This window comes from Mesocricetus auratus, unplaced genomic scaffold (assembly GCF_017639785.1).
Source record: "Mesocricetus auratus isolate SY011 unplaced genomic scaffold, BCM_Maur_2.0 Super-Scaffold_100004, whole genome shotgun sequence".
Lineage (NCBI taxonomy): Eukaryota > Metazoa > Chordata > Mammalia > Rodentia > Cricetidae > Mesocricetus > Mesocricetus auratus.
This window is the reverse complement of record NW_024429189.1, coordinates 48,731,009-48,757,345: the sequence shown is the minus strand read 5'-3', so window position 1 is coordinate 48,757,345 and position 26,337 is coordinate 48,731,009. Positions and strand designations below refer to the sequence as shown.

Sequence of the window (26,337 nt, the reverse complement as noted above, 5' to 3'; positions counted from 1 at the left end):
GACTATTTAGTTAATTTATAGTTGAACATGATGTGGAGAGTCACTTTAAAATTTTTTCATTGACTTCTAGTTGCATTTAATGCTCCTAATCAAATATTTATAGAATATATTTTACTTATCATGTCAATATTTAATATATTTTTAGCAGTTTAAAAGTGATGATTTGCATAAAGCCCATACATTCTAGTTCAAGTAGAAGTAATTAGTTATAAAATTGATTAAATGAAAATATTGGTCTTTAAAGGAAACCTTCCATGCTTTTATGAATTACACATGTTACTTGTGTCATTCCTCCCTCAGTTTTCCAAACTGGCTGTGGTTTGTGCTGACCTAGGCTATCATTAGTAAACTTATGCAGAATAGTATTTTCAGTGCGACCGACCCTAGGCCAAAAGAGCAACCTCCCCTGTGCCAATTATATTTTGAATTGTGTTTTCAATATGATTATCAATGATTTAATATTAAATATTCAGAAATAATGACTTTCTTTTGAAGAACCCCCTTACTGTGTTCCATCATGCCTCAACTAATTTATTTCCCCACCAATGTTGCACACGGTTCCCTTTTCTGTACACCTTAACCAATACTTGATAGTTTTGGTTGTTCTGATAACAGCCCTTTGAGCATATGTAAAGTGCTTTCTCATGTGAGGCTAATTTCTCTTCTAGTTAGCTTTGTTGGGAGTTTCTTTTTCTGTATATTTGCTAATTAATTTGGATGCTATTTGGAAAATGCATGTTCGGGTCAGTTACCCCTTTGAAAGTCCGATAATGTATTTTCTTGCTGTGAAGTTGTTTTTATTGTTGTTTTGTTTTTTGTTTTCCCAGTTCTGCCTATATTTTAAATAGCAACTATTTCTATTATTGGGTAGGGTTTCTCTCACTGTACCCTTTTGTTATGTAGAGGCAATTTCGTTGGTTATTATCTCATTTGTCTTTTTTTTCCCTTTAAATTCCATGAGTTTTTTTAAGTCATGTAAAAAAAAATCAATCCAACAAGCAACTACAACAAAACTCCTGTCCAAAGAAATGCTGTATGCATTTACCTATATTTTCTGGGTAGTCCTAAAGTTTTTGTAGTCTTTTGCTTGTTTTGTTGTGCTGGGGATGCAAGGCAGGCTGAGCTACACTGCTAGACCCAGCTGTCAAGTATGACTCAGTATTCCATTTGACTTTTACAAGTGCTGTGAGATGAGGTCCCGATGATATTCCTCTGCTTATGGGTGTCTACTTGTCCCATTCATTTTAAAGATTGTCATTTTCTTATTGTGTGTTCTTGACTCCTTGGACAAAAATCAATAACTTGGTGAGCAAATTATCCACTGTCATATTATTCTGATCGATGTCTCTGTTTTTATGTCAGTCCCATAATGAGACTCTCGCTTTGTCATACAATGTGAAGTAAGGGGCCTCCATGTATGTTCTTCTTGCCTGGTTGCCTTGACTCTTCCTGTTTGTGACACTCTGTAGATTTTAGGATTGTTTTATATTTCTATGAAAAGTGTGTTGGGATTATGGGAAACACACGGGCAGAGTGGACTCTGGCATAGGTGACACCGGCCTGGCACTGAAAGTGAGGATACACGGGCTCCCATAGCAGAGCCTGAGTACCAAAGGAATCTTCCAGTGATTTATCTAGCATCACCCTGTTCATAGAAGAATAGAAGGAAACACGGGGGCTTTTTAAAAAATATTTTGCTTTTTGTTAGCTCTTTGAGAATTTCGTATGGAGGATTTTGATCATATTTGTCCCCATCACCCAACTTCTCCCAGATTCAGCTCCTGCTCTATTCTCCCATCTTTAAATCAAATTTGTGTTGCTTATGCATTCTTGGATGTGTGGCTATCAGAGTGTAGTCCATGTATCCCAATAGAAAACTCACTCTGTCTCTCCCAGTTTTCTGACTGTTGGATTTTTATTTCGGGGGGTGGACAGTGTTGTATTGGACTGTTTTGTCATATTTGTCCTTAAAGTATGTTGTTTCAGTTTAACTTAAGAGTTACAGCTAGCCGGGCGGTGGTGGCACACGCCTTTAATCCCAGCACTCGGGAGGCAGAGGCAGGCGGATCTCTGTGAGTTCGAGGCCAGGCTGGACCGACAGCCTCCAAAACAATACAGAGAAACCCTGTCTCGTAAAAACCAAAAAAAAAAAAAAAAAGAAGAAGAGTTACAGCTATCATAGCTGGGCAGTGGTGGCACACGTTTTTATTCCTAGCACTCATAATGAAGAGACAGGTGGATCCTGTGAGTTGGAGGCCAACCTGACCTGTAGAGTGAGTTTCAGGACAGCTAGGGCTATGCAGAGAAACCTTGCCTCGAAAAAAAAAAGTAACAGCTACCAAAGGAACCTCAGTCTACTTTAATGAACAACCCTTTCAGTTGCTAGTCTAAGCACAAAGTTTTATTTTTAAGGATTCCGTTTTTGAGCTTATAAAAATGGGTTTAACAATCACAACAATATTATTGTGTGCAGGGGTGGGTATGAGAAGGAGAGAAGAAGGCAGTATAAGTAGGATTTCATTTCTTTTTTAAATAGATATTTATTATGTATACAGTGTTCTACCTGTGTATATGGTTGGACACCAGAAGAGTGCACCAGATCTCATTACAGATGGTTGTGAGCCACCATGTGGTTGCTGGGAATTGAACTCAGGACCTCCGGAAGAGCAGCCAATGCTCTTAACCACTGAGCCATCTTTCCAGCCCCGGGATTTTATTTCTTACCAATGGATAAAAGCAAAACAAAGAAAAGACAATGGAATCTCTGTGCAACAAGTCATAGTTTTTGTAACTCTGGAAACTTATAAAGTTATTCTGTAGTTAACTCATCCAGGGACCAGTCTCAATCACAACAGGCTGAATCAGAGTTCTCTAGGGAACAGAACCATCAAACTACTTAGAATTCTGAGACTGAGGCATGCTCATGTCCCTGGAATGCTGTTTCAGAAGATCTCAGCCAGTACCTGGGAATGCACATTTTGACAATGCTGACAGCCGTTCATAATCAAAGTAACATAGGGAAGTATTCTCCTGGCATTGAAAGGCGGGTGTCACACCCTCTACTGAAATACTTTATGTTCAGGCAATAGCAATAATTTCAATTCTATGGGACCTCATGATTTGATCTAGAGAGTGGGGAGAACATTGGCCCTTGTTTTGCTTTATCTATTCTGACTGCAAAGAGAGACTCAAGCAATTTCCTGAGGTTCCGTGCAGAAAACTGGGCTCCTCTGAGATCTATACTCACCCTTGTCTCTCACAGAGAGGCTCTTCTGTGCCACATTCTGCCCTATTGTTTTCTATGACTCTCTCGGGAGTACCAATTCCCCTTGCATTTTTATCTGTCACTAGCAATTTCTACATCTTGCTATGTCCAAATTCATGCCTCCTTAATGAGAAATCTAAGGCTAGGTGTGGTGGTGCACACCTTTAAATTCAGCACTCAGGAGGCAGAGGCAGGAGAATATGAATTTCAAGCCAGTCTCATCGTTTGAGTTCATAGAAAGAGAGAAATTTATTGGTTTCTGATGAGCTTTGTGTGCAGCCTACATAGCACATTTCTGGTGCTCTAGGAACTATGTGCCCTTCGAGCGGTGCTTACTTTCTGCCCAGAGGGAGGAACAAAAAGTCATAGATATTAAATATGGCTGCTTAAAGTACATTACATGGGAAGTACTTTGGACACTTCCTGAAAACAAAATGTGTGAGCAATATTGTCTAGCACATTGATCTCATAAAGATAGTTGACTTCAGGCTAAATTACTATATGATAATAGTCTGAGAAAACAATTCCCTTCCTATGCGACTCATTAATGCCATTTGTATTAAAAAATAATGATGCATAGGAATGATATTTCATTGTGGTATAAAATTAAATTAAATTATATAGTTTCCAAGTGTTGAAATTATTTAGAAAATCTCTCATCAACAGGCCCAGACAAATAACTTACCAACTAATTGGCCCTTAACCAACAGTCAGAAAACTGGGAGAGACAATGGAATCTTGAAATTTGCAGGCAAATGGATGGCACTAGAAGAAACCATCCTGAGTGAGGTAACCCAGTCACAAAAAGATAAATATGGTTATGTACTCACTCATTTATGGATTTTAGACGTGAATCAGGGGGGTGCCAGCATACAATCCCATTGCCAGAGAGTCTAGGAAATAGAACCTTCATCCAGTAATTGATGAAAGCAGAGGCAGATATCCACAAACACTGAACTGAACTCCTGGAATCCAGTGTCAGAAAAGGAGAACTTATGGGCAAAGGAATTAAGACTGGGCTGGTTTAACCCACAGAAACAGTTAACCTGAACAAGGGGGAGCTCTTGGATCCCAGATTGATGGCTATGTGGAAAGCATAGGACTGACCCAGACCCCCTGAAAGTGGTTGTCAGTGAGGAGGCTTAGGTAATCTATGTAGTATTTATCCCTGGCATACAAATAAATTTTGAGTGTCCATCCCACAATATGGGAGGCTCTTTCAGCTGGGACTCTTGGGGGAGGGCCTAGGCCCTACCCTGGATGAAATGACAGTCATTAGAAATCCACCATGGAGGGCCTCACCCTCCCTGGGGATCAGAGTAGAGATTGGGTGGGGGACTGAGGGACCTGGTAGGGAGAGCAGGGGAGGAGGAGAGGGAGAGGGAGCTAGGATTGACATGTGAAACAAGATTGTTTCTAACCTAATAATAACAATAATAATAATAATAATAATAATAATAATAATAATAATAATAATAATAAAGATCTGATTTGGGTCTTGGGAGCAAAACTACCCATTTTCACACGCATAGGGCAAAGGAAAGGCATGGGATGTTCATGACCTGCACACCATGGGCCCATCCTTTGAGGGAAGAAAAACAGACTCATATCGAATGCAAAAATGCACTTTTCTATTGGCGAATACAGCTGGCTCTCAGCGTGAGCAGAGACAACAACAACAACAACAACAAAAAAAAAGAAATTAAGTGCTCAACATCTTTAACCATTAGGGAAATGCAAATCAAAACAACTCTGAGATACCATCTCACTCCTGTCAGAATAGCTAAAATCTAAAACACCAATGACAGTTTATGCTGGAGAGGTTGTAGAGAAAGGGGAACACTTGTCCATTGCTGGTGGGAGGGCAAATTTGTACAGCCACTTTGGAAATCAGTATGGAGATTCCTCAGGAAAATGGAACTCAATCTACCACAAGACTCAGCAATTCCACTCTTAGGCATATACCCAAAAGATGCCCACTCACACAACAAGGATGTCTGTTCCACTATGTTCATAGCAGCTTTATATATAATAGCTAGATCCTGGAAGCAACCTAAATGCCCCACAATTGAAGAGTGGATAGAGAAAATGTGGTACATTTACACAATGGAGTACTACTCAGTGGAAAAAAAAACAATGTAATCTTGAAATTTGCAGGCAAATGGATGGCACTAGAAGAAGCCACCCTCAGTGAGGTAACCCAGTCACAAAAAGACAAACAAGGTATGTACTGACTCATGGATTTTAGATGTGGATCAGGGGACTGTCACCCTACAATCCCAGTGCCAGTGAGTCTGGGGAACAGGGAGGTCCACAAGAGATATGCATGATACCCCAGAGAAGTGGAATAAATCAAGATTTCCTGAGCAGATTGGGAAAATCGGGGGAGGGGAGAGGGAACCAGGAAAAAAGAGAGGGGAATAAGAGGAGTGGAGAAGAAGGCATGGGGGAGTCAGAAGGTTGAGTCGAGGTAAGAATAGAGGAGAGCAGGATGAGAGATACATGAAGTCATTAAAGACTTGAGGAGAGAGCTGACACTAGTGAGATCTCCAGAAATCTACAAGGAAAACACCAACTGGCAAAATAAGCAATAGTGGAGAGAGTACATTAATAGCCCCTCCTTGATGATAAGGTTGATGACTACCTTTTATGCCATCCTAGAACCTTCACCCAGTGACTGATGGAAGCAGAGACAAATACCCACAGCTAAACACTGAACTGAACTCCTGGAACCTAGTGACAGAGATGGAGGAGTGATGAGCAAAGGGGTGCTGGTGAAACACACAAGGACAGCTGACTGAACAAGGGGAGCTCTTGAACCCCAGACTGAAGGCTGAGAGGCCAACGGGACTGTTCCAGACTCCATGAATGTAGTGTCAGTGAGGAGGCCTCAGAAATCACTGGGGCCTTGGGTAGTAGATCACTGTTTACCATAGTGTATGAATGAACTTTGGGAGCCCATTCCAAATAGAGGGATGCTCTCTCAGCCTGGACACATGGAGAAGAGCCTAGGTCATGCCCTGGATGAAATGACAGACTCTGGAGATCCCCCTAAGGAGGAACTCATCCTCCCTGGGGAATGATATGGGGATTGGGTGGGGGTCTGCAGGAGGGGCTGGTAGAGGAACAAGGGAGGAGGGGTGGGAGAGGGAGCTGGGATTAACATGTGAAGCATTCATGTTTCTAATTTAAATAAAAACATATACTGAGGGAAAAAAGAAACAAACAAACAAAAAAAGGCAATCTTGCCAAAAGCAATCTACAGATTCAATGCAATTCCCATCAAAATACCAGCACAATTCTTCACAGACCTTGAAAGAACAATAATTAACTTTATATGGAAAAACAAAAGACCCAGGATAGCCAAAACAACCCTGTACCATAAAGGAACTTCCGGAGGCATCACCATTCCTGACTTCAAGCTCTATTATAGAGCTATAGTCCTGAAAACAGCTTGGTATTGGCACAAAAATAGACAGGTAGACCAATGGAGTCGAATTGAAAGCCCTGATATAAACTCACACACCTATGAACACTTGATTTTTGACAAAGAAGCTAAAAGTATACAAGGAAAAAAGATAGCACCTTCAACAAATGGTGCTGGTATAACTGGATACTGGCATGTAGAAAACTGTGGATCGATCCATGTCTATCGCCATGCACAAAATTTAAGTCCAAATGGATCAAAGACCTCAACATAAATCCAGCCACACTGAACCTCTTTGAAAATAAAGTGGTTGGTACCCTTGAGTGAATTGGTACAGGAGACTGCTTCCTGAACATAACACCAGTAGCACCTAACTTTATCTTTAATTTTTGAAAACTCACTAGTTCCCGTTAGTGCTGCCCTTGCTTGCCACGCTTATACTTTATCAGCAATACACAGGTGTTGATGAGACTCTGAGCACACTGTAAGTGTGCACTTTGAATATCAAATAGCCAAATTTCAGTGGTAGAGTGCTCATTTAGTATGGTGATTCCCAGGACTACAAAAAGTAATAAATACACAGATGCATATAAAAATCTAGTAAAGCAAATTCTTGAAAATATCATAAAAATGGATCAGATCTATAGACTTGGAGGGCTTAGATGTTCAACTCTTGAAAATTTAAGCATGAAGTATGGGTCAGTACAAGTAGCTAAAGGAAAAATTATCTTGAAAGTATTTACAGTTGGCAGTTGGTATTTATGAAGTTACCGACATAGGGGAAACACCTTTGATTTTTTTTTTTTTGGTTTTTCAAAACATGGTTTCTCTAAATTGTTTTGGAGGCTGTCCTGGAACTCTCTCTGTAGAACAGAGCACCTCCGATTTTTAACTTTTGAAAAACACATCTTACTTAATTATAAAGATATTCACTACTAAATAAATATTTTAAATTTTTTCAGATCATAGAATAAATGTTACAATTAAAAATAGAAATATGTCAGAAGTATGTGTGTATTATATAAATGTGGCATATGTCTGTGTATATGTGTAATGTATATATAACATACGTGGGGTTTGATGTATGCTTATGGTGTGTGTAGGGGGGGAGGCCATATGAGGACATCAGAATACTTTCTCTGTTACTCTTCCTGCCATATTCCTATGAGACAAGGTCTCTTCCAAGCCATCCATTTCAGCGCAACTGGTGGCCAGCAATCCCCAGCAATTGTCCTGTCTTTGCCCTCACAGTGCTTGGGTTATCAAATGCATGCAGCAGTTTGGGCTTATGTGGGTGCTCAAATTCAAACTCAGGTCCTTCTAATTGGGCATCAAGTACTCTGACTCACCTAGGTATCTCCGCACTTCTGAGGTCAATTTTCTTTGGAACTGTAAGCATCAACCATAATTCTGAGAATTTGTTTCACCTCCAGTGACTCCAAAGAATATATGGAGAAAACGAACTCAATGAATATATTTATATGCCAAGCCTCAGGCAGAAAATGAGGCTTAAGAGACAATTTAAGAAAAAATTTCCTAAATGTCAGAATTTAAATTCTATGAATAGATAAGTATCATTTTGTCAGAAGCACCGCACAGCATCCCTCAAGCCCAGCACTGTTTTCTTTGACAGTTGTCATCCTTCTGTACTTATATTATGCTAGATGCTTCCTTATGGCATTCTGGTCCCTGTTTTCTACACAAAACAAGCTACATTCTAAACTATCATTGAATTATAATCTGAATTAAACACATTCTATTAATGCTCAACCTCTCTGGAATGTGTTGGCATGTTTTGTCAACTAAAAGTTTAAGATTTCTAGTCATAGAAATAAGTAACTACAATATAGGGCTTCAGATGGCTCAAATTCAGAGGGCCTTCAACCCTGTAGATATATAATTATAGCACACTGTGAAATATGCAAACCCACATATATGTAGCTCAGAAAGCACTCATCCAAGAGTGATAATTGTGCACCAGTAGGTAAAGCAGAATCGTTTGAGGAAGGAAGATATCATCTCATTTTTCAAGGCTCACCACTAAGTTTCCAGAGTCTTCCAGATGTAGCTAGGCTGGAAAATTTTGTACCTAAATCTCTGAAGGCAAAGTGAACATGCAGAGTTTTGTTTTAGAGGAATGTGTCATTTATTAATTTCATCACTGTAAGTATTGCAAAGTAATCCTGTATAGTGGCTGGCATGTTGAAAGTTTGCAGGAACAGTTAATGCCGACTTTATTACTAGCATGCTATTGTAAAAACAGAATAAAAATTGAAGACGCTGAGCTAAAATAACACTTTTTAAACAAATACAAGATATTAAGCAAGGTCTTTTGTAGTTTAGATGTCTGGAATTTTGATTTCTTTGTAATACTACAGGCTTTGTCTTAGTTTTGGTGTGGATTTGTTTTCAGATAGGGTGAATTTGCTATAGAGCTAAGGATGGCCTTGTGTGCTAGTCCTTCTCTGTTCCTCTTCCCAAGACCTATAATGACAGACATGGACCTCTATGCATAGTATACTATATTTTGAAAATTTTCATTCAAGTAGAGTGCAATAAGTTTGCTCTACTTTTGTACTGAGATATTTCATGTATGTAAGTTCAGTTTAATAAATTAAATAAAATACTTTGTTCCAGTCTGAAACTTTAACTCTCCCACTTTATGGGGAAAATAAAATTACTTTGAACACAGTCCTAAACTGCAGGAAAATGCACAGCACAGACATTCCATTGAGACCCCCAGGCTGTTTGGGAGGGGAAGCAGTTACAACAAAGTTAGTCAGCTAAGCAGCTCCCTAACCACAATGTGGTCAACTCGTTTTAGAGTAAAACTGGTTTTTAATACACTAAAACATCTCTTATGTTATCCATGTAAAAAGTCAACATGGAAAGCCATATGGATAGCCCTAGAGCTATAGTGCGGTTCATCTGTACCAATGTTTTATATGTATCCAAAGGAAACGAAAGCCTTCTGTCACAGAAATTCCTGTTTTTCCATGGTCACCTTAGAACTAGTCACAGTAACCCGGACAGGGAGCCAACCAAGAGGTCAATTAGGTGACAAAGGAAGCACACTGCACCTGAAGCATCAAAGGTTATTCAGCAACTAAGAAGCAGAGATTTGTTATTAGAAGCAGTGTGGAGAGACTTGAAGGACATGGTCATAAGTGAATCAAGTCTGTCATGGAGAGATAGAGGGTGTTGAACAATAAGTAATGAAATACAGATAGGAGGGATAAGTTCTAAAATTTTACAAGATAGGTTATAACTGTCCACACTCCACAAAGACTAGAACAGCAAAGTTCAAAAGTTCCCAATGTGTAAAAATGACAAATGTCTAAGAAATTTCAAATATCTTGGTTTGATTATTCTAATTTGTATCTATGGCATTATCACATTGTATACAAATTCACATTCAAAAGAATATACATATATACATATATATATATACATATATATATATATAAAACATTTTGGATTTTCTTCAACACTGAAGAGTTTCCCTAAAACTTCTTAAATATATTTAATGTTAAACTTAAAATATTATAGCTGTAGTTTGGGGAAGCACTGGAATTTTTTTTCCTTTCCATCAACATCCAGTTGCTGAGTAAGATTTAGCGCAGGCTAACCTAAGCAGTCATCGAGAGAGGAAATTTTAAAGCTTAATTCCTGCATACCTTTGTTAGTCTCACTGCCTTAGCATCTGTCACCACCACAGATTTCTTTAATTTCCTTGCTGTCAAAACATGTGGCGAGGACAATGTTCTCTGAGTATGTGATTGCTTCCCTTTCTTAGCAGCATGTGCTTAATCTCTGCATCTTTCACCGTCTGGCTGGTTATCGGCTTCCTGGCTGTCCTCCCTTCTATGCACTGAGCATTCGGATCGGTTTCTAGAGACTGCTTTGTTATTTTATTGTATCATTCTCAAGTTATTGCAAGGCTATTCATTCCACAAGCCTGTGCTAAGTCATTTCTTTGAAAAGCCATTTTCTCTTAAATACCCCTAAGTAAAGAATTCATTACAACATTTTCAGCATGATTTTTCTCCCATGAGACATTGTAAAACCAAATTGCAGTAGGAAAACCAACATGAGCATCATAGAACACGAGGGAGTATTGCATCTTCAAAAACACTGCAGTCACTGATGTGAAGGAAAAGTCACACTGAAATCTGCCAAAGAAAATGACTCAAGCATCCCAGAGTGTGGGACACGCTCTTCAGTTTTCATGGATTCTTGTGGTGAAGTCAAGGAGACAGAGTGGAAGAGTTACAGTGCTGTTCACAATAAATAGACCACATCTCCAGATCAAAACTGGATAAATACGCTTGAATTTTAAATTACACTATAGTTCGTCACTCCTTAAACCCCTCTGTCATTCTTTCTTGCTATGATAAACAGTCATAGTTTTACTCAGTACCAAGTGGTCCATGTCCATTTGCCTCAGTAAGCTGCTTGCTTATTTTCTTCAGTTACTTTGAGGTTTCATGAAAAATATTTTTGTTATTTTTGCCTATTGGCACTTTATTATTATTATTATTATTATTATTATTATTGCTAATATGGTTAAGTATCAAGAAATGAACATTTTTCTTTCACACATACCTATTTTCTTTCCAACTAAAATTATAGCAGATATAGACGTTTATAAAAATGAAGGTGAACAAAAGAAAAGGCATCGGAGAGTGATGTTTTAATTGCATTTGAGATATGATATATAATCAAGAAGAAAAGCAGTCTCTGTCAGTGGAGCACAGAAACCATGGGGAAGACTCCCCGGCACAGGGAAACTGAGCTTATACATCTTCAGAGAAAATGCTTCCCAGATTACTCTGTCAAACTGTCAATCAAATGGAAAGAAAAGAAAAAAAAAGTTTTTAGCACTCAGAGAAACAAAGATGTGGGTCCCGTACACACTCTGTTGGAATGTACTACAGAATGTGAGCTTTAAATCAAGATAAGGGAAACTGAGAAAGGAGGAAGTCATCGCTTCCAGAAACAGGTGATCCATAAAGAATGTGGACATGGAAGCCTCAGGATGGGCACTGCACCCCAGAGCCAGAGGAAACTATCAGATTTGGATCAGGAGAAAAAAAAACTCTAAGACAGAATTCTCTAGAGTGAATAGGAATTATTGATTGGTATCTAGCAGATGTGATGTTTGTCTATAGACATGGGCAATGTCTACAGATGAGTAGAAAATGATGGTAAAACTGAAGTAGTTGATAACCGTCTAGCAGTGATAACAGAATCTAGGAATGGGACTGAAATAACACATTATCAGCTACGCAATGAGTTATGTCCAGGAGTCACCAAGGCACAAAGACTGTTATGGATAGGCTATAATGAGGCAGACATGTAAATATCTAAACCCTTAACCAACAAGAACACTTGGAGTCAAAGGACAGGGGCAGATTTTCTGTCCCAATGTCATGGAGGGTTCCTATCCCAGAGCCACCAACAGACTGTTCAAGACATCCTGAGTCACTGCACAGATGAAACTCCCCACAGTTACCAATGTGGGGATTCCTTACTGTCCTGGTCACTGTCCCCACCACTCCAGGGATCAATTCTAAGAATTAAGTTCTTGATTTTAATAAGCAGAGTTGCTTTGTTTTCCTAGTTGAACCTTGGCCACATTGTGAGATTTTTCTTTCTCCCTCTTTTTGTTAAGCTGCACAGAATTTGCTGCCACTTAGAGGTTGATAGTAGCATCATTTTTACACTTACTGTTGCCAATGTCAATTTTTTAAAAGGCTTCTAAAGGAATGTCAGGAGGAAAGAATCTTTTGCAATGATTTCAGTCAATGTGGATATAGAAACTGCATTAATAGTGAGGTAGAGGGATTCTATAATATTCAACAAGAGAAGTGGGTGAGAGAGACATGTAAATTAGAATTCAGAAATAGGTTTTTATGTTTGTTGGTTTGTTTGCTTCAGCTTTTGCCATTTTTGTACAGCACACAAGAGTCTTCACAGTTAGCAGTAAATGCTACCCTCCTTTCGAACTGTGCTGGATTGCTTCCTATGCTAGGAATTGCATCTCTGGGGAAAGCCGGGGCTTTCAAGAGCTTCTTTAAAAGCCTCAATTTTCTTCTTGCTGAGTGTCAAGTGTACCAGAAAGATGTCTATGCTTTGGGTACTATTATGGAAATGTTACTGTTTATCAGGCGTTCTTGTGTACTATTGTAACTGGAAAAATTCCATGTTGATTTTCTTTCTGTAGTTTTATTTTTTGTGTGCATGTTTCTCTAAAAATCTATTTTTATATGGTTTTCCTTCTCTGCTGGTGTATTTTAAATCTTGTTGATACATGATTCTGCATTAATTAAATGTTCCAAGCCACCTGCTATGTTTGTTTCCAGCCCTCCCAAATTTGGATGGTGACATCTAATCCTCCTACTTTCCAAGATGATAGTATCTGGAGGAGGAGCGTGTGGGATGGGAGTAGACCTGAGGGCACAGTGCTAGTAAATGGAACCTGCCTTGCTGAAAGAGGCCTTTTAATAAAAGCTCATTTGATTTTTCTGCCAGTGGAGGTTCAGTGAAAAGGGGAAGAGAATCCGGAGCTAGCCTTGGATTTGAGGGAGCTAGCCTTGGATTTGCAGGCCCTGCTGGAGGACTCGGCCTCTGGAGCTCCAGAACTATGGAGAAGGAATGTCTGTCATCAGCTATCCACCACGTGCTGTTTTGTATTTTTAGCTGTTTTCTTCAGTATCACACACTCCCGGGCCCAGTCTAGGCAATAGTGCCACTCACCATGGTCTGGTCCTTGCTGCATTAACTAACAACCCTCACAGACGTGCTCATAGGCTGACCTCATCTAGAGAATTGCCCTTTTGAGACTATCTTCCCAGGTGATTCCCAGTTGTGTGAGTCTGACTCTCAGAAAGTCAACCACCACACCTCACTGTTTTCCGACGCTGTGAGGTAAATCTGTTCTTGTCTTCCTTCCTGTGCTCTGTCCTTATCCTAGCTTGTATTTTCAACTCTTTTGTCATATTAGTGAATTTTCAGTGGTGAGCAGTAATGAATCCTTTTAAAAAGTAATCTACCATGTTGAATTTCAAATAATAAACCCTCTTTGACTATTTTCTTTTTGTTAGACTTTAAAAATGCACCACAAATTCATTTCCTGGTTCATTTTGCATCAGCACCTTTCAACACCCTTTCCCAGTATCAGGTTCCTCCAATGTGAGAGAGTCAGTTTGCCTGTGGATTTCTAGATTATCTAGCATTTCCTAGACAGTGGCTTAGTCCAGGCCTTTTATGGGGTTTCTTATCCCTTTTCACCCTACCATTGGGCAGATGCCAATCACTATAGACAGTCTAGAAAACAGCTGTCTAGTCGGTATTGTTCCTTTCAGTGAAGCAGAGGAGGTGGGATGGAATGGGTAAGGAGAGCTCCCTCAGCTTTCCTGTCTCTACACTCTCCTCAGTGACTTTATAGTGCTGTACTACCCATCCCTGGCAAGAAGGAAAGATGTGGTGTACTGTAGGTGGTAGGCTAAAACAGACTCACCACATGCAATGTGAGAAGGCATTGATAGTCTTTACACTGGTACAGTATTCCCAGATGCACCCCAGGTTGTGTGATCCCTCTGGTTTAGTAGCATGGCCCCTTAGGGATGCCCATAGACTTGAAGTATCAGGGGAAAGAACAGTAATAAAATTTAGAGAAAGGAGAAGAAAACAACTAGGAGACAGACAGACTGACTGACAGACAAAAATTGAGGAGAGAAGAAGGGAGGGAGGGAGGGACGGAGGAAGAGAGAGGGGGGGAGAGAGAGAGAGGGAGAGAGAGAGAGGGAGAGAGGAGAGAGGGGGGAGGGAGGGAGAGAGAGAGGAGAGAGAGAATGAAAGAGAACTCTGGAGAGTTTCCCAGTAAGGTTCCTCCATGTAAGAGAAGGAGAGGAGGTGAAAGATGAGGGGAGAGAGGAGGAGGGGAAGGAGAGGGAGGAAGGGAGAGAGGGAGAAGAGGAAGGGTAGGAGAGGGTGGAGGAAGATCCTCCAGGGAGAATGAACCAGCATTAGGAAGCCTCCACTCTCCTTCCTCTGATCCTTCTTGCTTCTGATTTGTGATTTAGTCTTTCCATAGGTCAGACTAGTGTAAGGAGCATAATTGCAAGCCAGAGAGACAGGAGAGACAAATGCGAGAGGTGTTTAACAAAGAACAGCTGAGCTGAGTGGTAAATGAGTTCTCTATCGTGCAGAAGAATGACATTTAAGATGTTAAATTGCTCTGCAGTGCAGCTGTAATGAGCGTCCACTAATCCTAGCCAGTCTCCCTGATTTGAGTAACTAACTTATTAGTAGGCAAAAGTCTCTGTCTCATCATCAAGACACACAGTTTCAAATATGTACACTAGATTTTAGGATATGTTTATTTAAACCATAATGTTTCAGAGCTGTTAACAGTGACCAGGTGTAAATGATTAATACTGTTTTAAGAGTTATATGGTTGTATACTTTTTTATTTTGTTTGTTTTGTCTCCAAGGAGAAAGGAGTGGATCTTGAAGGCCTTTCTAACTATCTCTGGACTTAAGAGGGAATTTTTATTTTATATACTGGGAATTACACAATGATTATTTCTGTAAAACAATAAGCTTTTATCCCTTGAAGTAGTGATAAATGTTTTACTAAGTTGTCATATTCTTAAAGAAGAGGAAACTTTGGATATAATTTTAGACATAGAAAAATTCACTTATCACACAGGGCAGGTACTTTGGGCTCATGGTTCCCATATCTCTTGGTTGAACTACCTGTGATTTGAAAATAATGAGGAAGTAATGCATCTGAATTGGACACACACAGGCTTTCCCCTCTGTCACCACTCTAAAGGGTACAGCATGGCATCTACTTAAACACTACTCATACATTAAGCATTAAGGATTGCAAGCAATCTTCAGTGATTTCAACCATGGGGGACATTGCATAGGTGACTACCCGAGCTTTTGTAGGATTTGAGAATCTGTAAGTGTCCTAACCTCAATTTTCCTTCTATAGTGAGACATGACTAAATTGTCTGTCAATAGGATTATGTTGTTCCTATAAATGGAAACTATAATCATATATAAATATTTTAAGGCTAATATCATTTGCCATGTTGTTTTATTATGCACATTTGAGGCATAAAGTATGTTATTTACACACATGTATGAGTATACAGTGATCAATTATTACAGTTAGTAAAAGGGATGTTGCCATCTTTCTATTTAGTTGTTTTTTTTTTGTTGTGAAAGTGCCTAAAAATCTATCCCTTAGTAAATTCCCAGGATACAATGCAATGTTACTACATGTAGTCCTTACAAGCACAGCAGAAACCACACTTTTCTCCTTTCTTCAATGATACAAATTTTTAGGGAACTGTAGAGCCCATGATTCATTATTCACTAATACTATGACAACATGGAAAAAATGTGTTTGAAATGACTTTGGTGTCCTTTTTCTTACTTTGTGCTGTTTTAGATTCCAAGCTGGGTTTCCTGAAAGTGACACCATAGTTTCTTGTCCCAACAGTTCTGTGTGATTTTATGCTGTTCTTCTGTGTCCATATATAATGTGAGCGTTAATGTCCTCTATCAAGTTTTCAACTTCAACACTACTCTGTTGGTTCTTAGGGAAGAGTGATTTTAACACAAATTCAGTTCTATTCATTTCTTCCTGAGATTTAGTAGTTTGAATCTCTCAAGGTTCATTTAGTCAGAGTTAAGCTTATTAGATGTTTTCATTATTTCATTTTAATTATATTTTAACAACCTTGTTGATAATTTTTGTCATCGTTGTTGTATTTGGGCTAATATTTGCCTTTGTTTTCATCTGATTACTTTCAAAGAATCAGGTTTCATTATGGTATTTGCAAGCAAAATTTTCACCTTTCGTTTCTCTCCTTCCCCTTTTCCTTATGCCCTCTCTCTCCTTTGTGACTCCCACCCCCAGCAGCCTCCTTTCTGCTGTCATGTCACCTATGATCTTGTAAATATGCTCACACACACACTTTTTACACACACTTATCAACAATTCATTACTGATAAATTTCTGTATCTACACATGGTCTGATAAATATGTGACTTGGTGTCAGAGAAAATGGGAGATAGTTCAGCGTGTGGTGTGTGTGTGTGTGTGTGTAAGGAATAAAAGATATGGCTTGGTTTCTAAGTATGGACATATCCTTCAGAGATTTTATGAGATAGGTATTTTCCCAGATATACTTAGTAGCCTAGAAAAAAAATAAACAGAACATAAACAGTTAATGATGATGATAAAAATATTCTGTGTGAAGAACTTGAATACAATTTTTATCCGTTTATATCATAGTTTTCAAATTTACTCATAAATATTATACTCATATATTTACATGTTCATTCAAAAATATTTTGTGCACTCAGGTGGCAAAGGCAGATGGATCTCTGTAAGTTTGAGTCTAACCTCGTCTACAAAATGAGTTCCTGTCCAGCCTGTTACACCAACAAACCCTGTCTCCAAAAATAAATAGAAAAATAAATAAAAGAATAAATAAATAAGTGAAATATTTTGTGCTTATAAACAAAAGAGGTAGGAAAAAAGGGAGTCATAATCGTCCTGAAATATATATGTCCTTCAGTCTTTAGGGTGGAAAATATTTTTATTTATAAGCCTTCTTCACGATCCTGATGGGCATGCTCACTGTGTATACATTACAGCTCTTCCTGTAACAGAATACTGATAGAGTGACTCCCTGGGGACCACTCGGATGTCTGAGTAATCCTCCAGGAAACATTCCTCTTGTCCACTTGTGTTGTATGAAATTTTGTCTATTCTTGGGCTCTTCATTTTGATTCTTTTATTATATATTTTATTCATCAGGATTAGGTTTAGTTTCATACATACAAAATTCAAAGTAATTGTGGTTATAGCCTGGTCTTGATGGTCTTTTTCGTGGTCCAGACCCCAAGTGCTGCAATTAGAGGTGTATGCCACCAAGCCAGGCACAGGTACTTACATCTTCGTTGCCTGACATCCTTAATGGGTGGTGCATTAGTTATGTTTCCATCTCTATAATCTCAAACTTGACAGAAACAACTTAATGGAGAAAGGTTTTTCATATTCACTGTTTCTGAGAAATCAAGCCATTATGAGAGTAAAGATACACTTGGTCAAGCTGCTCCCACCACAGCCAGCCAGAGGACCTAACAAAGAAAGAGAATGCTGGCACTTTAGGTCATTCTGTTTTCTCCAGACCACTCGGGGTTAATTTTCCCTCTCATTGAATTCCCACCTGGAAATACCCACATAGACATACTAGAGGTTTGACAGTATTCTAGGTTGTTGTAAGTCCTTCCTTGGTACAGGGATGGAGGCTTTTCAGTTTGGAGGAATTAGCTAAGCAACAATGTATAAAAAAAATAAAAACCGGACTGTGAAAGAGACTTCTGTACTGTGTTGATTGTAATACTACTCATAAGAGCCAAAACCCAAAACAATTTCAGTGTACCATCTCAATGAATAAATGAGGAAGATATGTTACAAATATATTGAAATACATTTACGTCACCAGTGATCATTATGTGTAAAACTTTTTGTTTGTCAAGTATTTCATGCAGTCAGTTCCAGTTACAATCAAACAGGACTCAACAACTCTCACAAGGAGAATAGATCTATGATGAGTATTTATGATGACACACAGAAATAGAAGTGAAAATCCCTGGTGCTTTTATAAATAAAAGTTAATTTGACAAAATTTAAAGTATGTGAGCCAGAAATTTCCAAAACCTTTACATGTTAACTTCACTATTAACACATTCAATGTTTCATAAAGCATTTCCTTCTCATGTAGCCTGCAAGAGCTGTACTTTCCTCAAGTTGGTCTTTATTTTGCTGTACGACTCGTGTAAGTCATTTACTGCTATGTACAACTCACTTTGTGATGTGTCTGCGACTATTTTATTTCACAAAATTAATGTTGTGAAAGTGTAATAATTCACAGCTCCTCAAGAAGTTTTAATGAAGGTGTGACATTTTCTACAGAGGAAGTGTTTCTCTGGGTTGAGAAATGTCAACTGGCTTTTGCAAAGTTCTTAGATACTCTAAAGATTGGTATTGGAAATTACCAAAAGGAAACTGTTGAAAAATCGAGTTATCCTACGAGTTATCCTATGTTAGCTAGTGCTCAAGGGTAGGCTGTGTTCTGCCATCTCCTTTAAACAGAGTTGAAATTAATTGTCTGAGCACTAAGGGAAATATCTAAGTTCTCTTCACATTGCTTACCCATAGCATGCATAGAAAGGGGGTATATAGTTCTCTGTGCTCAGGAAATGATGGCCGATCTAGGCAAGCAATATGACTCCTGCTCAACTCAGAGAAGTGTCTTCAGATACTTGCCTTTTATAATTTAATTCTTTGATGTTCCCTACCATGCCACATTCATATCCAGGTCATTTTTGTACTGTCTCACTGTATTGGAAGTCTGTTGCTGCATGACAATTGTCTCCAAATTCAGGGTCTTCAAACATTAATCTTAATCATTGTAGGTCAATGTCAATCAGGGCCTAGATCTGCCTTAACTGCACTTCACAGTTTCACATTCTTCTTCCTCTTCTTTTTTTTTTTTTTTTTTTTTTTTTTTTTTTGGTTTTTCGAGACAGGGTTTCTCTGTATTGTTTTAGATCCTGTCCTGGAACTCGCTCGGTAGACCAGGCTTGGTTGCGAACTCACAGAGATCCACCTGCTTCTGTCTCCCAAGTGCTGAGATTAAAGGCGTGAGCCACCACCGCCCAGCCACATTCTTCTAAGAATTGGAACTCATGGTCCTGTGGGCAAAGCCAAGAGAAAATATTTTTCAGATTCACCTTAGCTGAAAAACTATAGCAGTACACTAGTGTAGATTAGTGTTTATCACTGTGACAAATACTAGATAGAAGGGATTTAAGTGAGGAAGATTTATTTTGGCTCCTGGGTTTTGATATTTCAGTCTATTGCTGTGGGTCTGTGCTGAGAAAGAATATGGGGTGAGGGACTGGAACAGAGGGTACTGGACCAGAGTTGCTCATCTTTCGGCAGTCAGCTTTGACTTTTACCATTCTCCCCCACTTTTTTACACAGTGAATAACAGTCAAAGTGCTGTCAGAAGATGACATGGGCACCCTTGAAGAAACAGAATAATCAGATAAAATTCCAGTCCAAAAGTTGAATCTTAGGAAAGTGTTTTGAACAGGTCGTCGAGAATTTTCAGGAAAAAAGACCTTGAAGATGATTCTCACAATACATACTAATCCTCCTAATATTCCCAAGAAGTGAATATCATTTCCAATGATTACTTATGTGAGAAAGATTTTAGTTACACAAAAACGAAAATCTGTTTAATGACCTAGAAGTAGGTATGTTAGCTGATTTACTTAGTTCGTGTATTTAATGTGGAGCTATCTCTTCTTGGTTATAAGAATTCTATTCCTCTCGTTGTCTCCCATTTTGCAAACAGACTAAGATGCTTAGTGAAGCAGCTGGAGAAAGGTGATGTCAATGTGGTCGACCTAAAGAAGAACATTGAATATGCAGCATCAGTGCTGGAAGCAGTTTACATCGACGAGACAAGGTGAGTCTTAGCCCCTCCCACTTCTGTCTTCTTCAATCCTCTTCTCTCTTCATCTTCCTTTTTGACTCTCCTATATTACAAACAAGATTTAGCAATTTTTAATATGAAATGAAAGTCAAAATTTTATTAAAATTTAGAGTTTATTTTCATGTAGCTATTTAACTGGAATATATATTTAAAACATACTTAAGTCAAAAATACTTGAATATAATAAAATAGTCAAACAGTAAATTTATTAAACAAAAATTAATAAATTTCTTGCTTCTTCAGCTTCACTGTCCTTAGATTTTTAAATAGCAAAAGACATACATAGGCTTAAACTGGTTTTCATTAATGTAAGAATTTCTATTATTTCATATTTCAAAATTTTGAGAAAAGGGGGATGAGACACATGAGACAGCCTCATCAGAGCTTGAATGTCAGACTTCTGAGGTTTAGCCAAGTGTCCCAGGCCCCCAGACTAGAGTCCCAGTTGACAGTTGGAGAAGGATTAGACAGGGAGATTTACTTGAATAAATCCAGAATAGTTTTCAGAATAGTACTGTGGCTCTCAGCCAAATCCCTTATCCCTCACAGGTGTTTGTAAACTCAAGTGATTTGAGTAGTTTTTCCTGGTACTCAGAAAACATTGAGGTGGGTTTCTGATTTTCCCACCAGAAAAGATAAAATCTACGAGAAGAAGAGATGTGCCTGTGAATTCAGAGCTGAGAGAGTGTGCAGAGGCAGAAGTTTGCACTTCTGCAGGTCAAAGGCAGAAAAAAGAATTACCAAAGAGCATTGATACTAGATGGTAAAATAAAGGATGCTACAGTGACTTCTCATATGGGAGTAAAGGTGGGAACTCCATCAGTGCAGGAATACTTTCTGAGAAAATAAGGTTCAAGGTATACTCTTGAATTATCTCCGAAGGACCCGTAAAAGGCCCACGATAGGATGAAAGAACCAGAACTGGGGGATTATTATGTGGATTGCAGTAGCACCAACAATCCGTTAAGATCCTTACCCTACAATTCCTTCCCCATCCATCATCATCATTGAACTACCAGTAACAGGAAAGTGAGCAGAGGACAAGGAGTGTGTACATGCCAACAGGCCCTGTCCCCTCCATTCATGTTCACTTGGGTCAGGCCCGACTTTGGTGATGGTGAGAACTGTTAAATGTGGGATGGGAGTTTTTGTCTCTGTGTACTGGACTTGACACACACTGTTATTTAACAAGCAAGGAATTCATATGCATATCCATGGTCAGGATCTGGGCTAGATGTTTTTAGATTCTTGGCCTCTTATGCAAGCAGCTGAAATACAAATTTGTGCTTGCCTGTTACAGTATGATTCGAAATTCAAATATGTGAAGAAATGATTCAGAAAAGTCTTGCCTCCTTCATGGACCCAATGTTCTTCATTCCCCCACTGAATATCATGTAGTTTCCCAGAGATTTACTAAAGTATTTTATTTTGTTATTTTTCTCTCCTTTCATGGAGGTTATGTTAGACAGCACATAGTATTTTTTTTACTTGTTTCACTAATCAAGAATTTTGGGGGCTCTGGAATCCTGTGTTGAATTTTTGTATGCCCCACAATTAAAATGTCTTTAATTGTGAGAAAGATTCATACTGCAGGCTGGATAGCAGAAGCGGTTCTTCCATGGTCATAGAATGCAGTACCTCAGGTTTGAAGTTATAAGAGGTAAAAATCACAAGTTCTTTTTAACTCTGTAACCCTTACCTGACTTGTTTGCTTGGGTGATCTTCACCAAGGACAAATGACAAAGGTGGTCTTTCCAAGGGGACAGAGTCAGGTATGTGCTAAATGACCAAAGTGCTCCTATACTTTCTTCAGTGTTTTGCTTTTAGATATGTTTGCTTGTTGTGCACAAGTTGGTTGAATTTGTCAGGTTCTAAGGGTTCCTCCATTTGTTGCCAACCCGACACTGTACATTACATTTATTTATAAAATGTAAGAACTTTAAAATTCAACAGTTCTTTGGCGATTTACAACATCTTGAAGCTTTATAACATCTTGCAACATAGTGTTCTTATTTGCCTAGAAGTTCAAACTTTTATTTGATTGATGATATGCTATATTTACACATTTGTAGGTAATCTTCTTCCCATGGCAATTATGACTTTATGGTTATTTTGTTATCTTAGTGCCCATGATCCCTAAGTCATTTAAATATATGTTAATGTTTGTAAGAATTTTACATTTGAAAATTATTCTCTATTAGGGAAAAATGCTCAGCTCAATGATAGAAATTTAACTTCTGTTGTCTTCTTTATTGGCTACCCCTAGAAAAATATAACAGTTTTAATGGCACAGTAATTAATTATTTTGAAATAGTATGTCATATAGGTCAGGCAGACTGTAAATTCATTATGTGGTTAAATAGGACTTTGAACTTCTGATCTGCCTGCCCTAGTCTCCTAAGTGTTGAGGTAATAGGCTTGCACCTCCACATCTAGTTTATGTAGTAATAGGTATTGAATACATGGCTTTCTGTGTGCTAGGCAAGTACTTCACAAACTGAACTATAGCTCCAGAGCCCTTCTCATTTGTTTAAATCCTCCCGCAGCATCATGTTCATTTGAGTAATATAATGCCCTCAAATTAACACCATCATCTGAAGGCTACCAGCTCCCCACAATCTTATGCAATAGTCAGAGTGATTACTTTCTGCATTTCACTGATGGGAACTATAAAGCTTATTTAAACATCACAGCAGCCTTATGAGATAGAGATTCTGTTATTACCATTTTGAAAATAAGGACAATGACTCACAGAAGCATTGCATGGCTTACCCAAGAGAGTACACTAAAGAGGAAGTTAGCAGCTCTAGCATCCTTGACACTAGAGTTGGGTTATTAACTAGAATTCACACCCTCATATCCTTATTTACAGTTGGCTCATATGTATTTTCAAGGACTGGAGTGATTACTTGATGTATAAGACTACTTGCTGCCCAAGCAGGAGAACCTGAGCACCCATGCAAGTCAGGCATAGCTGGATCACCTGTCATCCCAGTGCAGGTTGGGGGCTGGGACAAAGAATTTCTGGAGCTTGCTGGCAGGGGAGGTAGACAGCTTCCAGTTCAGTGAGACACCCCACCTCAATGGAGTAAGATCAAAAGAACTAAACACACCTGATATCCTCTTCTGACCTCTAGGTGAATGCAGGGACATGCACTCACAGCATACATGCACACACACACACACACACACACACACACACACAGACACACACACACACACGGGTATTTTCATAACTTTTATGGACATTTTGGTCACAGATTCTTAGGTTCCATGGTGTGTGGCTAGTATTACTCTCATCTTGTCCCAGTTAGGTTTTTTAAAATCAAATACTGTTGCCTTGAATTTGGCTGCAATAGGACATTTTGCCCCAAAGAACATTAAGTGCTACACAGTAGACATTAGAATTTTATCTTCCCTGGAAAGTCTATACCTATGTATAGACCTAAGACCACATCTCAAGAACCTTTTTAATTCTGCCGTAAATGTGTATTTAAAGTATTTTGAACAAAGCTATGCAACACGGATTGATTTCCTATATATTTTGTAAGGCATGGAGCAGGAAGCTGAGGATTTCTGTGAGATGTGTTTGCAGTTATTGACATGTCATTTGTCTTAGGAATTCTACTAAAACAGATTGTATAAAATAAGGAAGGGTCAGGCAGCATTTAGCTCGTGTTAATTTATATTTTAAGATCTCCTGGTTTATGAAAATTTGGATCTGGGAATTGTTTCTAGAAAGAAAATGATTCTGTGAGTATTCCATAGCGATATTTGAAAACTAGCTGATGCAGGGTAAAAATCAGAATTACTAGTCAATGAGTGCTATTCCATAGAGATATTTGAAAACTAGCTAATGCAGGGTAAAATCAGAATTACTAGTCAATGAGTACACAGACGCACACACACTTCTTCCTACTAAATATGAGGCACTAGAGGTTTCCATTTAAAACAAAAGTCTCTCCTTAAAACGATTTTTGTTAGAAAAAATAAAATTTCTGGTAGAAATGGAAACATGACTTATTTGGAGAATATAGTATAATCCCACAGTGGGTATGATCATTTGTTAGGTTTTATAAAAGATATTTTCATATACAAATGCCTAAATCTGTGAGTCTTTCAGATGTGTTTCTAGAGACTATTAGTTTTCAAAGTTACACTGTTGTAAGCCATGTGAGCTAAGAAGAATCCATGTGTCCTTATTTGAAGAGTAACACAGCCAAGCAAAGTAACGTCCTTGTCCTCATGAATATCAGGGTAGGCAGATGCCTTGGGAGGCATACTTTCAAAGATGGATATTGTGCTTACTAATATCTCAAAACAACTTACTATTCTTTAGATAATATGAACCTGTTTTGTGATTGTCATGACTATAATTTACAATCTAGACTTAAAAAGAACGGGGAGTTCAAAGTCAGCATCCTCTAGTCAAAACTGAAATGAAATTACTCTAGAGTACTTAGCTTTATCACTAATAAATACAGACAAGGATTGACATGAGGATTAAATGTGACATAATGCCAGGCAGAGTAAAATTTGGGTTGTAATCATTATTTTTATTATATGGGTAAAATGTAATATACTTGTATGCTTGGTACACAATTTATTAAGATATAGAATTTAAAACTCCAAAAAATATCAAAATAATTTCTTGAAAACAGTTTGGAGTCTTGGAGAAAATGAAGGCAAATAGGGAATAAAAAAGATGTACAAAATTATGGAAGGGGACTTTAATGCATATATCCACTAGCTAAGAAAGCCCCACTAGACTAGCAAGTCTAACAAGGTTTATGAGTTCTTATCTTGGGATAGGCCATAGTAAATTGAGACTACACTAATGCAAGTCAATAATCCAAAAACTGAACTGACAGACACTAAGCGATAGTCAAAGTACCAGGGAGGCTGAGAACCTTGAAATCATTGAGCAGGGATTTACCAATGAACTTCCCCTGACCTATCAGATATTGGCCGGATAAGATAAGTCATTGTCATGCTCACTGCTCATCAGAATCAAGAGTGTCACTGAGCAGATAGCTGGTGGTTATAGTGGAGAAAGAATGGCGAAGACTAATGTGATCACTGAGGCCAAGCCTGCTCCCCAAAGGAAGGTTGAGTGTTATAGAGACTGAAAACCTAGAAAACAACTTCAAGTAGTAACTAGGGTGAGTAATGGACAGTAAAGATTTAGAGTCCAATTTCAAGCCAACTGTGACCAGGCTTGCACATATTTCCTAATGAATCTGCTCTCTAGAACAGCTCTCTCTGATCATGCTTCAAGATATACCTTCTAACAAGACATGCCTTCTAAGTAGAAAGCATTAAGAATGTACTAAATATGTAGACACTGAATTGTGACATAGAATGCCTATTAGAGAAGTGAATTGGGGAGTCGTAACCCTAGAGTTTCTGATTATTTTAGTCATTAGCACTTGGAATTTGTTTGTTTTTTGGATGTCTTCCCCATCTTAAAGATTTTGAGAATGTCCACTGAATATTTGCTTATTGCACCAATCTGTCTTGTTACTTTGCTCCAACCTGTTTGTTGTTGTATAGGCCACTAGGCAGACTCCTAAACATGAGCTGAACCCTTTCACGAGTTCTTCATGAAGCTCAAATTAGCTGAACTGCTGTAAGGATGCTTTCAGAACTCAGAGGTCAAGTCCTTTCACAGAAACCCTGTTGTATCCTCAGCGTCTATATCTACCTGATAAAAACCAGTTCATAATGCCATATACAAGCTTTCAAAAATAGTTTCCTACCCTGCATTCAGAATTCCAAGGCCAAATGTCAACACAAGGGGACCATGAGATTAATGTTGAGGACCTTCAATTCCTAGGATTAATATCTGAGCCCAAAGAATACAATCAAAATCTGTGCACACAAAAATGGTAGGCTAAAGAATCTGCATTAGTACATCAGCATTCCCAAAGACAGCCTCGTTTATGATTATTCAAAGAAGTCATCTTGCCCAGTCCCATTCTTCAATCTTCTGTATGTCAGAGCAGAATCATCTCTACAGTGCAACTAAAAGGCCTATTCAAAAGATT

General features: G+C 38.5%; 1 protein-coding gene across 8 annotated transcripts in view; it reads left to right on the top strand.

Moving 5' to 3' along the window:
- Pde1a (phosphodiesterase 1A) overlaps positions 1-26,337 on the top strand; it is a 273,639-nt gene that overhangs the window by 176,904 nt on the left and 70,398 nt on the right. For all 8 annotated transcript variants that reach the window (XM_013121172.3, XM_013121178.3, XM_040745692.1 and 5 more), the window contains one exon: positions 20,150-20,263. In XM_013121172.3, coding sequence (XP_012976626.1) covers positions 20,150-20,263 — 114 coding nt within the window. The remainder of the gene's footprint in view (positions 1-20,149; positions 20,264-26,337) is intronic.